General features: G+C 33.9%; 1 protein-coding gene across 1 annotated transcript in view; it reads left to right on the forward strand.

Moving 5' to 3' along the window:
* CDC73 (cell division cycle 73) overlaps positions 1-16,039 on the forward strand; it is a 137,835-nt gene that overhangs the window by 31,094 nt on the left and 90,702 nt on the right. The window contains exons 8-10 of the mRNA XM_025927830.2: positions 418-516; positions 3,958-4,036; positions 5,708-5,772. Of these exons, the coding sequence (XP_025783615.1) occupies positions 418-516; positions 3,958-4,036; positions 5,708-5,772 (243 nt within the window). The remainder of the gene's footprint in view (positions 1-417; positions 517-3,957; positions 4,037-5,707; positions 5,773-16,039) is intronic.

Genomic DNA, 16,039 nt, shown 5'->3' on the forward strand with positions numbered 1-16,039 from the left:
GCAACCTGAGGTTAGTACTGGAGTTTGTCATATCTAGAAGAAGAGATAGTAGTTGATTTCTTTAAGAATTAAGAAGCCTCTTTTGATAATATATCTATCATTTTTACTTCAGTGTTAACTTTTTTCCTGGCTACATATTTCAAGAGAGGCAGAATATGAATATATTTATAGCCAATTAAACAGTTTAAGTAAAATAAAAATAATAAGCTGTGTTTATAGTATTTGGTTTTTGGATCAGTTTTTTAGTAGTAGTAGTAGTTTGATTTTTATTTATGTATATACTAAAAAACACTTCAGAATGATGTAGTAGGGAAGAACTGATAGGAAGAAAACAGTCTGAAGTTATTTATTAAATAAACTTACTCTCTTTGACTATTTAATTTTAAGTGGGCTAATTAAAATCCATTTATATTTCAGAATTTTTCCAAGAATATTTTTGCAATTCTTCAGTCTGTAAAAGCCAGAGAAGAAGGACGTGCTCCTGAACAGCGACCAGCTCCAAATGCAGCACCTGTGGTAAGAATGTTTTCTTGCTTATATATTAATTAATTAATTAATTAATTTTAATGAAAATGACTCTTGTTTTTCAGTATTGTAATTTTGATTTAAAAATTTTTTTTTTTAATTTATTTTTGAGAGACAATGTGAGCAAGGGAGGGGCGGAGAGGGAGAGGGAGGGAGGGAGAGAGAGAGAGAGAGAGAGAGAGAGAAAGAAAGAGAGAAAATCCCATGGGCTCCACACTATCAGCACAGAGCCTGATGCGGGGCTTGAACCCATGGAACTGTGAGATCACGATCTGAGGCGAAACCAAGAGTTAGACTCTTAACTGATTGGACCACCCAGGTGCCCCTCAGTATTGTAATTTGAAAACAAAGTTTTTTTTTTTTTTTTTTTCAACGTTTATTTATTTTTGGGACAGAGAGAGACAGAGCATGAACGGGGGAGGGGCAGAGAGAGAGGGAGACACAGAATCGGAAACAGGCTCCAGGCTCTGAGCCATCAGCCCAGAGCCCGACGCGGGGCTCGAACTCACGGACCGCGAGATCGTGACCTGGCTGAAGTCGGACGCTTAACCGACTGCGCCACCCAGGCGCCCCTAAAGTTTTTAAATCAGTAACTTTTAATTCTTTCGCTGCTTTAACAGTCCTGAAGGATTTGAAAATCTTCCCCACTGTTAAAACTTACACAATGAGATCTCACCACTTACACAATGAGATTCACCACACACAAGTTAAAATGGCTTTTATCAAAAAGACAGAAAGTGTGGGCAAGGATGTGGAGCAAAAGGAACCTTTATGCATCCTTGGTGGGAATGTAATTGATGTCACCGCTAGGGAAAACAGCATGGAAGTTCCTCAAAAAATTAAAAATAGAACTACTGTATGAACTAGCAATCCTACTTGCAGCTATTTATTGAAGAAAATGAAAACAGTAACTTGAAAAGATATATGCATTCTCATGTTCATTGAAGCATTACTTACAATAGCCAAGATATGCAAACAACCTAAGTGTTCATTGATGGATGAATGGATAAAGAAATTGTGGTATATACAAACAATGGAATATTTTTCAGCCATAAAATAGATTGTAATCTTGACTTTTGTGACAGCATAGATAGACCTTGAGGGTGTTATGCTTAAGTGAGATAAGTTAGAGACACATAGCTTATTCTCTCTTTTATATGTGGAATCTTAATACCAAAACCAGCTTCTAGATACAGAGGACAAATTAGTGGTTGCTAGAGGTGGGGGTGGGTGGGAGTGTGAGAAATAGATAAAGGGGGTCAAAAGATAAACCAACAACAATAATTAAAAAAACCCCGGGGCGCCTGGGTGGCGCAGTCGGTTAAGCGTCCGACTTCAGCCAGGTCACGATCTCGCGGTCCGTGAGTTCGAGCCCCTCATCAGGCTCTGGGCTGATGGCTCAGAGCCTGGAGCCTGTTTCCGATTCTGTGTCTCCCTCTCTCTCTGCCCCTCCCCCGTTCATGCTCTGTCTCTCTCTGTCCCAAAAATAAATAAACGTTGAAAAAAAAAAAATTAAAAACAAACAAACAAACAAAAAAAAAAACCCAAGCAACCAAAACAAAAAAAAGTTACTTCAGCAATAATTCTTAACTAGAGACATACTTGGGTTAGAATCTGAAAGTGGTAAATCTGTTGTATAGAGTAATGTACCTACTTGGGGCGCCTGGGTGGCTTGGTCGTTTAAGCGTTCGACTTCGGCTCAGGTCATGATCTCACGGTCCGTGAGTTCGAGCCCCGCGTCGGGCTCTGTGCTGACAGCTCAGAGCCTGGAGCCTGTTTCAGATTCTGTGTCTCCCTCTCTCTCTGCCCCTCCCCTGTTCCTGCTCTGTCTCTCTCTGTCTCAAAAATAAATAAACGTTAAAAAAAAAATAATAATGTACCTATTCATTTTTGCTTGGGAGAGTCATTACCATTGTTAGAGATATAAACCCTATGAACAGTCCACACTGGGAGCTTTTTCTGAATCATTCGTATCTGTGACTTCTTGGTGAATGTATTGTGTTTCTCTTGATCACAGATCATTTGGTTCTTTCATTGTACCTTAGTTTTAGCCACTTGGGTTGACTGCCTCATTGAGTTGCCATTTAGGACTTTTCCAAAGTAAATTTCATGTATGACCTATAGCCTATATTTAAACCGAGATATACCCTCCAGTTTTGTTGAAACTCCTTCGAGCTAGTCATATGATTCAACAAAAGATAAAAAATACAAATAAGATTGTTTTTATTTTATATAGTTTTCAGAAGCATATTAAAATTTGAAAGAGCACTAATACAGTCTGCAAGATCTAGTAGTTTTGCTTGTTCATGAAATCATTGGTATTTAATTTTTTAGAGGTAGTGGACTTTTGTTGGTATTTAGGTTACTTTGAGTTGACTTTCCAGCAAGTACTTAAGTGCCTACTGTTTGTCAGACAGTGTGCTAACAAAAATAGAAGAGATAGCTGCCGTCTTGGAGCTTAAAGTCTAGTAGGACATAGAGATGAGTAAAAAAACTAGTGGAACAACTTACGGTGATAAAATAAGGGTACTTATAATTGTGAATTGGTTAATGTTTTGAATAGCGATTGGTAGGAAACTTATGTAAAATCTTAAAACAGTAAAACCGTTATCCTTGTGATTTAGTTATCTCTGTATTTCCATAATCATTAAGATATATAAAAATTTTAAATTTGGCATTTAACTACAGAAGTATATACTTAGTGACAGTCTTGAATGAACTATCTTTTATCTGGATTAATACTTAAGGTAGTATCCTATTGTAACAAAATGAAGAGTATTTTTTTGTCTTTTGGAATACCATGAATTTCCCAAGCAATTTTGGTAATATTCCTTAAATATGCTTTTTTAGGTTATTATAGGCTGAATTTCAGATAAAGTATTTGTGAATTAAGTTTATATCATTAGATTGGCAACTTATTCTAAGTGTTTTAACTAAATAATACCGTAACTTCAGTCTTATCTCGTACATTTATATGGGTTTATTGTCATAGTTGTCATATTTATTTAATTTAGGGATTAACAGCAGAATAATTTAGGTAGAAGGTTCTAAAATGTCAGTTCAGTAAACTGAATTAAATTTTTTTTTGTTAAAAACAATTCATAATTGGAAGTTCATTTTTCCATAAAGAAATTGAAGTAATCACAGTGAAATTATTAAGCACACCCATTTTCTTTCTACAGTTTCTAAGAGGTTTGCATTTTGCCTTGATACAAGTTTACTTGGAGTCCTTTGCTCTTGTCCCTTATAGGATTGGTAATTTTTTAGCAGTAAGCATTATCTTGAAAATAAGATTCATATGACTCCCCACTTTTGTCTTATTGGCTCTTGTAAGAAAAAAAGCTTAGAAAATAATATGTTTATTGTGGTTTTTATTCTGAGTTTTAAGTAAGAAGTTAAAATATTAACATGTACCTCCTAATTTTTCTACAGGATCCTACGTTGCGTACCAAACAGCCTATCCCAGCTGCCTACAATAGATATGACCAGGAAAGATTCAAAGGAAAAGAAGGCAAGTTATTTAATGTTTATTTCTCCCTTACTGTGGTGATGATGAACTTGAGAGGTAGTGTCGCCTGATGTTTATGAGCAGGTGTTGGCAAACATCTGCAGGCCAAATCTGGCCCAACACGTATTATTATAAATAAACTTGCCAAAACATGGTGACATTTATGTATTATATGTGGTTCCTTGGTGTTGTGACAGAGGTTGTGTAGCCTGCAGAGCCTTAAAATACTATCTGGTCTTTTACAGAATAAATTTGCCAACCCCTGGTTAACAGCCTGGATTCTGGATCTGGATTGCCTGTGTCACAGTTACTTTTTGTGTGAATTTTGATAAATTACTTTAACTGCATTCTTGTTGCAGTTTCTTCTTGTGTTACATTGCAATACTAATAGTAGTAGTAATATCTATCTCTTAGCTTTATTGTGGGGTGAAACTGGTTAATAAAGCCCTTAGAATAGGGACTGGCATATAATAAACTGTCTATAAATATTTGCTGTTATTGATATTCTGCTTTTCAGAAGTTTAGATTGGAGGTTCTGTATACCAAATCATATTTCTCAAATTGTAAATGTATACATTGAGAACTTGGGAAGCATAGATTGTAGTAACTCTATAAGGACTTATTTTGTGGTAGCCTACATGGTATGCTGGCTAATGTGGTAGTGAACCATTTCCATGTTAGTGTGGTGGTTAGTGAAGTGGCACCAATGTCCTTGTAATTTCATTTGGCACCATCATTTATCTTGACTTAATTTGTGAAAAAAATGAATAGAAGCAACTGTAAGTTTAACATTTATGATTTTTCTCTGCAAAATCTGAAATCTCCATTTAAGTTTTAGTAAAGGATATACTGCTTCTATATAGTGAATTTTGGGTGCTGACTTAATATACTGGATAAAGGTGTGTTCTGTGAATACATGCTGTAGAAGTATAGTGGTTCATTCTTTTATTCGCTGCAGTGTTTTTCTTGTGGAATGAATTATGTAAAGTAGGGTTTGGCCAATTACAGCCCAGAGACCAAATCTGATCCTCTTTGGGCCAAATCAGGCTGTGCCCATTTGTTTACATATATTGTTTATCTTGCTTTTGCACTATAACTGCAAAATTCAGCAGCTGTGATATAGACAGATAGCTTGCAACGTGTAAAATATTTAATGTATGACCTTGTATGGAAAGGTGTATTGAGACTGTCTTGGAACCTTTATCACACTTTTTATGGCATTGCTTTTCTACAAATTATATAATATACGCATATGATTATAATTTTGAAACCCAACTTTTTATAATTTAAGGTCTTCTCATGATATTAGAAGCTTTTAGTGCTACTGTAATTGAGTATTAGGAGTATATACTTTGGACGTTATATTTTATTCAGTCCAATTTTTTATATTCCCACCTAACTGTATGACTGTTGAGCACAGTTGTATAGTCTTAACCAGCTTCTACACAAAGGGCTTGCTGGTGTGTATTTTTTTTTTTTTTTTTTGAGACTAGTGTCCCTTTTAAAGTTTTTGTCCTCACAGGTATGTAATTTAACTTTATATGTATAGTACATTGGATGTTTTGTTACACTATTTAACTTTCAGATTATAATGCAGATGATTACTACAGATTTGTTATTGATCATAAGATACATAAAGTGTAACCCCCTTTCGCAAACCCCCTTTTTTTATAGAAACGGAAGGCTTCAAAATTGACACTATGGGTACCTACCATGGTATGACGCTGAAATCTGTAACGGTAAGTCATTTTGACTGCAGGGGTTCTTTTGTCCCAGGCATTTAATGTGAGTAGCAGATGTCGAGGAAAATCTTTGTTCTCCATTATTTTCTATTTCAGACATTTATCTTTAATGACTAATTGTGCCGATAGATCTGTATGGTGATTATTTGATTTGCGGATATCCTCTCTTTGGTTTAACTGAGTAGTGTGTATAAATAAAAGCTGTTTTGATTAACTTGCAAGTAGGGTGGATGCTACCTGGTTAGAGTATTTAATGCCACTGAGGAGTTACAAGGTCCAATCTGGGAGAGTTATTTTCCATAATATCTTATGTTCTTTAAAACGTAATACCTTTTGCTCTTTAAAAAGACAGATTGTAATAATGGTTGATGTAATACTTACAAAATGTATACTTGTCAGAACCACGGTCTTAGGTGTACACAATTATAAGCCTTCGGGTCACCTTTAACAGACTTTCTTTTATATATTTTTAACCGCCTAAAAATGATTATTCCTGGATGTTCTGACTAGGCTGTATTTAACACCTAATTTTTATTTAGTCAGTGATAGGAGTTGGTGATGTAGAGCAGGAATTCTGCTAACCCTATTTTGCATATTTATATTATAGATTATTATACCTTTTATATTTTAAAATACTACGTGTATATATTTTAGAGTACCTATATATTTTAAAGCTAATACCAAACTTTGTCTTTGTTTACAAATCATCAGATCTTTGAGGACTCAGTATGACATGGAATCATCATATATATTTGCTGTGATTTCTCAGAATTAAGATATATCTTGTCATGCTTTTCCAGAACAGATAGCAAATAAATGTGGAGAATGTGATATTAAAAGTTGACCTTTCTTATTTTCTTTTTTTCTTCCTTTCTTTTTTTCTGGAAAAATTGGAATTGAGTATTAGATATTTTGCTGTTACGTTTGTTTTTAAGTTGTTATCAGATTTGTTTTTGTATTATTGAAATTGTCTGTGAACTCAATGATTCATTTAACAAGTACTTAGCACGTGTGTCACACCCTGTTCTAGTTGTTAGGACTATAGCTATGAATTAGGGCTTCTGTAGAGAGAGTAGTCAGAGAGACCTCTCTGAGCAGGTGACTGTTGAGCAGAGATCTTGCAGAAAAGCATTCTATGAAAGACAGCTCAAGGGTCAAGATTGAGGCCAGTAGAGCAACAGCATGAAGGCCAGTGTCTCCATGACCTAGTGAATGAGGTGAAGGTGGTAAAAGATAAGGTACAGAGATCTGCCTAGTTCTTCCTACTTCAAAATGTAACTCACGGCTGTAAAATTTAGCTTAAAAAATTTTTTTAAGTTTATTTATTTATCTTGAGAGAAAGAGGGGGCACAAGCAGGTGAGGGGCAGAGCGAAGGGGAGACAGAAACCCACGTAGGCTGTGCGCTGATGCAGGTCCTGAACTCACAAACCCTGAGGTCATGACCTGAGCCGAGATCAAGAGTCAGACGCTCGACCGACTGAGCCACTCAGGCACCCCTTAAATTTTTAAAAGATTAATTTACTGACATTTTCTTGGGAATTGAACTTGCCTACTGGCCATTCCCTAAGTGAATTATTGTGAACTGCAGTTGTTATCCTGAGGTAAACATCAGGGTAAGTTTTTTATGGTGGTTGTCATTGTTGTTTTAACTTTTGTCTCACCTGAAATGTCATGAAATTGGTTTCATTACTGAGCTTCTGTGGAAATAGTAAAATCAGTGACAGTTTTTATAGCGATGCTTTTTACAGAACAGTTTTTCTGAAATTCAAGGACAGCTTCTTAATTAAACAGTTTGAGAATGATATAGCTCTTTTTCCTCATTAGATTTTGCTTCTAAATATACTTACAAGAGAGGTGAATTTAAACAAATTTATGGTGTCTGTTTTTACAGAAATAATCACATAAAAGACATTGTGTAGGAATGCAACAGAAAGACTAAAAATGGTCAGATTGCTGGTAGTTTTCATAATTTAATACCCCGTTGAATCTCTACTGTTTGTGACTTGATTTATTTTAGCAGTTGTTAGAGAATATATGGAGAGGTTTGAACGTGAAAGCTCTGAAGTTGCTCTGATAATTGTTTCTTTTATTTGAATCTCAGTCTTAATGCTTCCAATATAATGTTTTTTCCTTGTCTTTTTTCTTTTGGAATTATTACCTATTTATGAGCTTGTGAGTTTGACCAACTTTCTTATTCTCCAGTTAAGAAGATTTCTCTTGGGATATCCACCCAGATACACAAAGCAGTTAAATGTATGTTAAAGGGTTTGTTGCACAGGTATGACTTCCTTTCTAGTTTACGTATGAGCTCATTTTAGCTACCGCTCTTTTTCAGCGTTTTGACACATTTAGTTGATCTACATAGTTACTAAGATTAAGATAATTCTACATTACAATTGGTCTGCGTATCTTTTAAATGTAAGACACTAGAGTTCTGTTAGATACAAGACTAAATAAATTAATCAGGTTATCAAATGGCTAGAAAATTTTTATACAGTTGATTTTTTTTTTCTTCATTTGTTACAGAGAAAGGAGTATGTGTTTGGACAATAAAATTTCATAAGAATCAAAAGGTATTGAGAGTTATAAAAATTAAGGGTCTGGCAGGGTATTTGCTAATATTAATATTTTGTGAAGATAGTAATTTAGAGAAATTCATTATAGGAATGGAAGCCCAGGTATATTTAAAGTTACAAGGTTGTATAGTTGAGTCTGGTTAACTTTTGAGTCAGGTCAAGAAATACAGAGGCATAAGACATGGATGTTGGAATTGCTAAGGGACTTTTCCAAGTTGGGAGACTTTCCCCAAAATGTGTTAGTTGGGTTGTATAATGTTTAAGAAATACTAGATTAAACATTCTTTGGTATAAGAATCTCATCATTTTTAATATATAAATATATAAATTGGAAGACAAGAATATGCACTCATTCCCAGGCTTGTTTGCCCCTTTCCTCGCTCCTGTTGAGAATACTGGGAAGAACTAGAGTTGTGTAGGATCAGTTAAGTGAAACTGTCTTAGTAGTTTTCGACTGGGAGTAGAAACCATTGGGTTGGGAGTAGGGAACACTGGAATGTGTTTACATGGGTTCCTTTTTTGAAAGGAGAAATCTTAGACTAAGAAAGTGCCACTTGACAGTGCTTTTCATTATGTAGAAAATAAGAGGAAATGATGAAGACCCTTCTTTTTGGGTAGTAGTCAGGAACTCATCTGTGGTTCCCCTGGAGAAGGAGTAAAAAGACAGGATCACACTTCACTCTTTTTATTTGTGAGATTTGGTAATTAAATTGGGAACTACTTCATTTTAGCCTCCCATTCTAGCTTGTTAATGTTTAGGTAGGAAGGTCACATACTCTTTTCCTTGCTTATTCTTTATTCTTTTCTTAGTTCATATTGAATATCACTGACTCTCAATTACCTTGCTTTCTTCATTTTTGAGGAAACATTTTGCACTCTGAAGTTGTGCAGATCCAATGCTTTCCTTTAAGACTGTTTGAATGGACTCCAACAGATATTATAGTTCTTAAAACATTTTAAGCCTTTTTTTGGGAACCATTTTCCTGCTAGTAAGTGAACTTAGATGGGTATTCAGTACCTACGTTAGAGATGTAATATCACCATCAACTTTCATCATTTAGAAAAATCCAGAATCGCAATCTCTCTATAGAGTTATATTCTTGTTTTTAAGTTTATTTATTCATTTTGAGAGAGACAAAGACAGTACCAATGGGGGAGGAGCTGAGAGAGAGGGAGGGAGGGAGGGAGAGAGAGAGAGAGAGAGAGAGAGAGTATCCCAAGCAGGCTCCGCACTGACAGCACAGAACCATGTGATCATGACCTAAGCTGAAATCAAGAGTCAGACACTAACCGACTGAACCACCCAGGTGCCCTTATAAAGTTATATTCTTAAGCAGGAATGCATATATTAGTAACCTACCAGCTCCCCTGTTTTATAAAATTTCCTTCATTCTCATTTGATTGTTAATTGTTCATCTCTGCTTGAAGTGTTATGGGAGTATTATATTAGCAGTAATGCTCTAGAGTTATGTCTAGAGTCTAGGCCAGCAGAAGATAGAGACCACCGATTAAGACTTTCTTACTGAACACTCTTCTTTCCTTCCCTTCTTTTCTTTAGCAAATAATTTTCGAGTGCTTATGTAATGTTATCGTGTAGATTTTAAGGGTGCTAATGGGAAAATTTCTTCCTAGAGTTAGATGCATCCTGTTTATACATGCTAGTGCACTGACATCATATGCCTCTCTTAGCATACTTTCGGGATCATTCATTGTGCCAATCTAAACATGGCCCCGCATGTTTTATTAGACATCAGTGTCATTTAAAATTTTATTTTATGCACTAATATTTAAAAATAAAAGTATGTTGCAAAGTCTGGATTTTCAGCTTCTTTTGAAAAGTCATCTGGCATGACTGGGTACTGGGTCCACATCTAGAGTAGCAAGAGTCACACGGATACAAAGCAGTGACTACCTTCTTTAAATGGGAATGTTTTCTTTAGGTTGCACATAGGCCTCACTACTCTGTTGTTTTTGATCTAGTGGTCTTGACTTATTTATACAGTTGACCCTTGAGCAACACTGGGATTAGGAGCGCTGAGACCCCCCATCCCCTTCATGCAGTTGAAATTTTGCATATAGCTTCTGACTCACCCAAACCTAACTACTAATAGCCTACTGTTGACTGGAAGCCTTAACTGATAACAGTCTATTAACATATTTTGTGTATTGTATGTATTATAACTGTATCTTATAATAAAGTAAGCTAGAGAAAAGAAAATGTTCAGAAATAGAGAAGAGAAAATTTGTGAATTTATTTACTGTACAAATTTATTTACTATAAAAAACCTACATACAAGTGCATTCATGCAGCTCAAACCCATGTTGTTCAAGGGCCAACTGTACCACCTGCTTAGACCTCACTGGCCTTTCAGTTTGAAATTCTTGATCTAAATAAAGGCAGTGTTATCTTGTTAAGGAGAAGGTAGTAAGTTGAAAGCACATATGAAAGAACATATTTGTTTGAAAGTCAGTCCTGACTGAGTCCCAACTTTTCCACTCACTGTGCCACTAATGAATGAGAGATTGTTTAACTTTTCTATGAGGGGTCTTGTTTTTATTTCATAATAAAGATAATAGGACTTACATGATAGTACTGTGAGGATTAAAAGAGAGTGTGTAAAATGCTTAGCACAAAGAGGACTCTAAAAAGAAATGATGGTTACTTTTATTATGAATTTATAATTTTGTATATGATTTCAGTTTGACATAGGTGTAAGTTTGGCAACTGTAGCTTCATTGGTGTATTTACTATTATGTGTTTAATGATAACGTGTTCATTCAAAGTTATGAAGACTAGTTTATTTAAATATGAGAACTCTTTTCCTCTCTAGTTATTGGGATGTTTTTACTGTGTCTTGTGTATGTTTATTTTAGCATTGTTTATCATGTGAGAGAAAATTGCTGCAAAGAAGTTATCATATAGAGGGAGATAGGTAGATTAGTTAGGCTTTTCTGTCTACCCATTGAGGCTCATATAAAGAAATGAGGGACACCTGGTTGGCTTAAGGTGGCAGAGTATGTGATTCTTGATCTCAGGGTCATGAGTTCAAGCCCCACATTGGACATGGAGCTTACTTAAAAAATATTTTAAAAAATAAATGAAATTTATTTAAATTTAAATTATTTAATTTGTTCAAAAAGTATATTTGGGGAATGGGCAAGATGGGTGAAGGAGATTAAGAGGTAAAAACTTGCAGTTATAAAATAAGTCACAGGGATGAAAAGTATAGTTAGGGAATAGAGTCAGTATTGTAATATACTTATCATGGTGAGCATTTAGTAATATGTATAATTATTGAATCACTGTTTTTTTATATTGAAAATGCTTTAATATATGTTAACTATGCTTCAATTAAAATTTAAAAAATTAAACAAAAAACATAATAAGTATTAGGATTTTCATACATGGTCACAGAATTGTAAGTAAGAATATTAGTTTTATAATCCCTAATTGTTTGCATTCTAATTTAGATAGCATTCTGATTTAGATTATTCTGCTTAGATATTACATTGCACTTGAAATAATTTTCAGAACTTGTTGACTGTCTTAATATTTCAGGGAACAGGGTGATTCTGTCCTGTCTTCATGAGCAATATAAAGTGTACCCCCTAAACGAAACAAAACATTTAGTTTCTGCCAGTAACTCGTTATATGTCTTAAGCTTTTGACAGTTAATTTTATGTGTTTACTACCTGTTACATGAAGTAATGCTTAAATGTTAACGTATTAATACTTTATACAGTTTATTTAGATGTCTTTTTATAGACTTTTCTAAGAGTCCATCAGTAAATTTTCTGTACTCCCTCCTATCCCTTTTATAGTAGCTTTGCCCTAGTGTTTTCCCCAACATTTTTTTTTTTTTTTAACATGCTCATTATAGATCTGGACTGTGTCTGTGTACATGGGAGATAAAGTATAAGAGAGATCTGTTATTATTTGTTGGCCTGTTTGAGCAAATTAGGCTTCAGTTTTCTCATCTGAGAAATGGTATTATAATAACTTTCTCTGGGATTTGTTTTGAGGTTTACATGTGTACAGGTATACCTTGTTCACATTGTTTCAGTGCTGTTTGCTTGTGGCACTGAATTCATTGTAGTTATTGTGGAAATATTTTTATATTAGACATACGTAACATTTGTAAACTCTTTATACTGAATGATACAGAAAACAGTCTTCCCTTTTTTAAGTTGGATAGTATTTAGACTGAACACTTATTTAGATGGGTTGGGTATTAGTCTCCTTACGCTGATACCTTCTTGAGATATTAAAGTCTCATTTTATCTTAGGTTGTGTCAGCATAATTGACATTTGATGCTAATATAACTCGAGAAATGAATTATAAAAACATTAATAGGTGTCAGGAACGTTTCATGCATATAAAGTATGTTATTTTTATAATACTGCTCTTTATGTTTTTTAGTTTGTGTGTTTTATTGAGCTTTATTGAAAAACCCATTGCACAGTAGATAGTACTTTTGGTATAAGCCAATTCAATTAAACTGCATTAATATAGCTTTTCATTTCTTTAAAGACTAATTATTGGTTTATCCAAAGTGTCTTAGAGATTTTAATGTATCTATAAGAATATCTTTAAAATTAATCTACCCATGACCATGTAGTTAATATCATGGTCACAGAACTTCTGAGACTTATATTTGAAAGACGCATAGACCAAGTTAATGTTGGCACATGTGTCAGAAGTAATCTAGAAACTGTTAGGTCATTTTTAATAAAAGTATTAATGTCACCTTTTTTCAGTGTTTTAATACTGATTAATGTAAGAACAGGAGAAAATAGAAACCAGTTTGGAAATAACAATATTTCATTAACAGCATGATAAAAATTTGTACTATGAAGTCTCAGTTTAATTATATAAATCTTTTAATTGTAATTCCATGTGTAATGTTATAGTTATTTATGACTCATGTGCACAAAAGCAAACTTTAACTTGTTTTTAATATTCTGTCTTGGACATGCTATGGTATAGCTTTTTATTCTGATTTCTAGTTACCTTAATCAATAAAACTTCAATCCATTGGACATACTTCACTTTTAAATTCTAACTCCTTCTCAAGTATAGTTTTAGACTAATCACCATTGTTGTTTAACATAGACGTGATTTATTTTATGTATTATATATTTCTCTTCATTATTTTGAGGAACAAAGGTTAATATTTAATGTTTCATGTAATTTCATAACAAATTATTTGAATCTGTTTATCCATACAAAAAAGCCCTAGTATATTTAATAACATTATATAATTGGGTGTTTAGATATTTTCTTGATGGGTAGGTACTTTTCTGTTGGCTGTTGTTGGCTGAGTTTTAGTTTGCTGTATCAATTTCCAGGTCTTCGTAAATTGATTTAAGTCTTCAGTGAATTTCCAATCTTTTATATAAATACATTCAGATTTTATTTTCTTTGTCGTCTTAGTATATTTGTCTTTATATTCATTGCATTTCTAGTTAGTTCATCCCCTTCCCTTCCCTCTCCCCAATCCTGCCAAACCTCATTTGATCTTTAATTCTAAGTTTTGATTTCTTTTCCAGGTCTTTTTCTTGATGGATGTTTCTTTTAGTGTTGTTCTTCTTGTCTTTCCTGCTTCTCATGTTCCTCTGTGAGTGACTGTTCCCACATTTATTTTAAGTATCTGTTTTTACACTCTTATTTACTTCTGGTCTGGACAAATCTTACTATTTCAAAACTACATTCTTTGAAATTTCAGAATGGTGCTTTGTTGTGAATAAGTTGAAGACATTCATTTGAAATGCTAAGGAATTAAAACTTTTTAAAGATTTTTATTTTTTGTTTCATTGGAGATGAAAATCATACCATAGAACTCAGGTAATTTTTTTCACTATTGAAGTTGTCATATTTTATGTTGTCATTGAAAAAACATTTGTTCTTTGCATTTAGAGTTTTGCAGTAGTATATAAGATCAAATAGTTATTTTGAAATCAAGTCAATTTAGTATTTACAAATTTTTAGGTCAGAAATAACTGATTTAATACCATCATCTACAGACAATGAATTCTGGACACTGTCAATCTAATGATTTACCTTCCTAAATTTGGTAGATGCATCAGACATGCAGCATCTTTTTGTCATTTCTGTCTTGTGTATGTGCTGCTGTAGACCTTCTGCAATTGAATTCCTTATCTATTTTAATATCAAATTTGAGAACTAAAATTAAGCACCTCTTTTACCTTTCAGAAGAATTTGAAGGCTTCTAGTTTATTAAAAAAACCCAAAATTCAGATTCTGATATGATTAAAATATAATTTGTTTTAAAGGATTATATAAAATATTTCATTGTACTCAGGAATTGTTGAGTTTTAACATGCAGCTATGTCATAATAACCATTCTGGTGGTAAATTTGTGGGTACATTATAATTCATCAAGAACCTTAATATATATTGTCTTTTTTTCCTCTACAAAAGTTATTTTAACAGGAAAGATAAACATTAAAAGCTTAACTTATTTAAAAAAATTTATTTTGGTAACATTTTTCCATTATCTTAATTAAATGTAAGTGATATAATTGATCTAGTATCATCCAGTAAATTGGTAGATACCAAATTCTGGGAGATCCATGGTACACATTTGATTTCTTTTTGAACATTCTGAGTCATTATTAATATTTTTGAAAAATTTGTGTAATTTATTTTTTAAAGCTTTAAACATCAGCATGAAGGTCATAGTATGGTAGATTTTACAAAAACATGCTTCATTATGGCATACTGGTAGGATTACATTTATATTTTATATTGGAACCCTCGTGGATTACTAAAGACCCAATCCATGGTCATATAGTCTGGTTCTTACTGCCTTAAGAATTTTTGCCAACAACTTTGTAATATAACAGATCAAAGCAAAAATAACTGCTGATGATGAACAGTGACACAAAAGGTTATGCTCCCCTGGAAGATTAGTTGGATCTCAGGTTGCCTAATAGGGTGACATTTCCTTATTAATTTGCTATGGCCCAGAGAAAGGCTGAGAAACTGGGTAATAATAGTGTACCATGAGAGATTGATTTGTTATTCAAGCTTATGAGAGTAGCATTTGAAATGCTAAATGCTGATTTATTAATTTACACTGAGAAGTATATATCGCACTGGACACACAACTTTTTAAAAAATTTTTTTAAATGTTTATTTATTTTTGAGAGACACAGAGACAGAATGCAAGTGGGTTGGGGGAGAGAGAGAGGGAGACACAGAATCCCAAGCAGGCTCTAGGCTCTGAGCTGTCAGCACAGAGCCCGACGTGGGGCTTGAACTCATGAGCTGTGAGATCATGACCTGAGCCGAAGTCGGATGCTCAACCGACTGAGCCACCCAGGCGCCCCTGGACACACAACTTTTATATTTAGCATATGCATATTCTCCATGTAGAGAAACTCATGGGAGATCATGATGGTATAATGACAAGTTTGCACTATGAACACATATTACATTATAGCCTTTAAACATTGAATAGTATTAGAGTAAAACTGCTTGATATTTGCATCTCTTTTAATAAAGACAGACCTGTTGCAAGGTCAGAGAACCTTTCTCCCTGGCATTGTCATTTTTCATTGTAACTTTTGTTCTTACTGGTGTGTCTGACTAATTCCAAATGAATGTGATGTATTTTTTTCTTTTTAATGTTTATGTTAGAGAGAGAGAGAGAGAGAGAGAGA

Source organism: Puma concolor, chromosome E4 (genome assembly GCF_028749965.1).
Source record: "Puma concolor isolate L17-30 chromosome E4, mPumCon1.1.hap2, whole genome shotgun sequence".
Taxonomy (NCBI): Eukaryota; Metazoa; Chordata; class Mammalia; order Carnivora; family Felidae; genus Puma; species Puma concolor.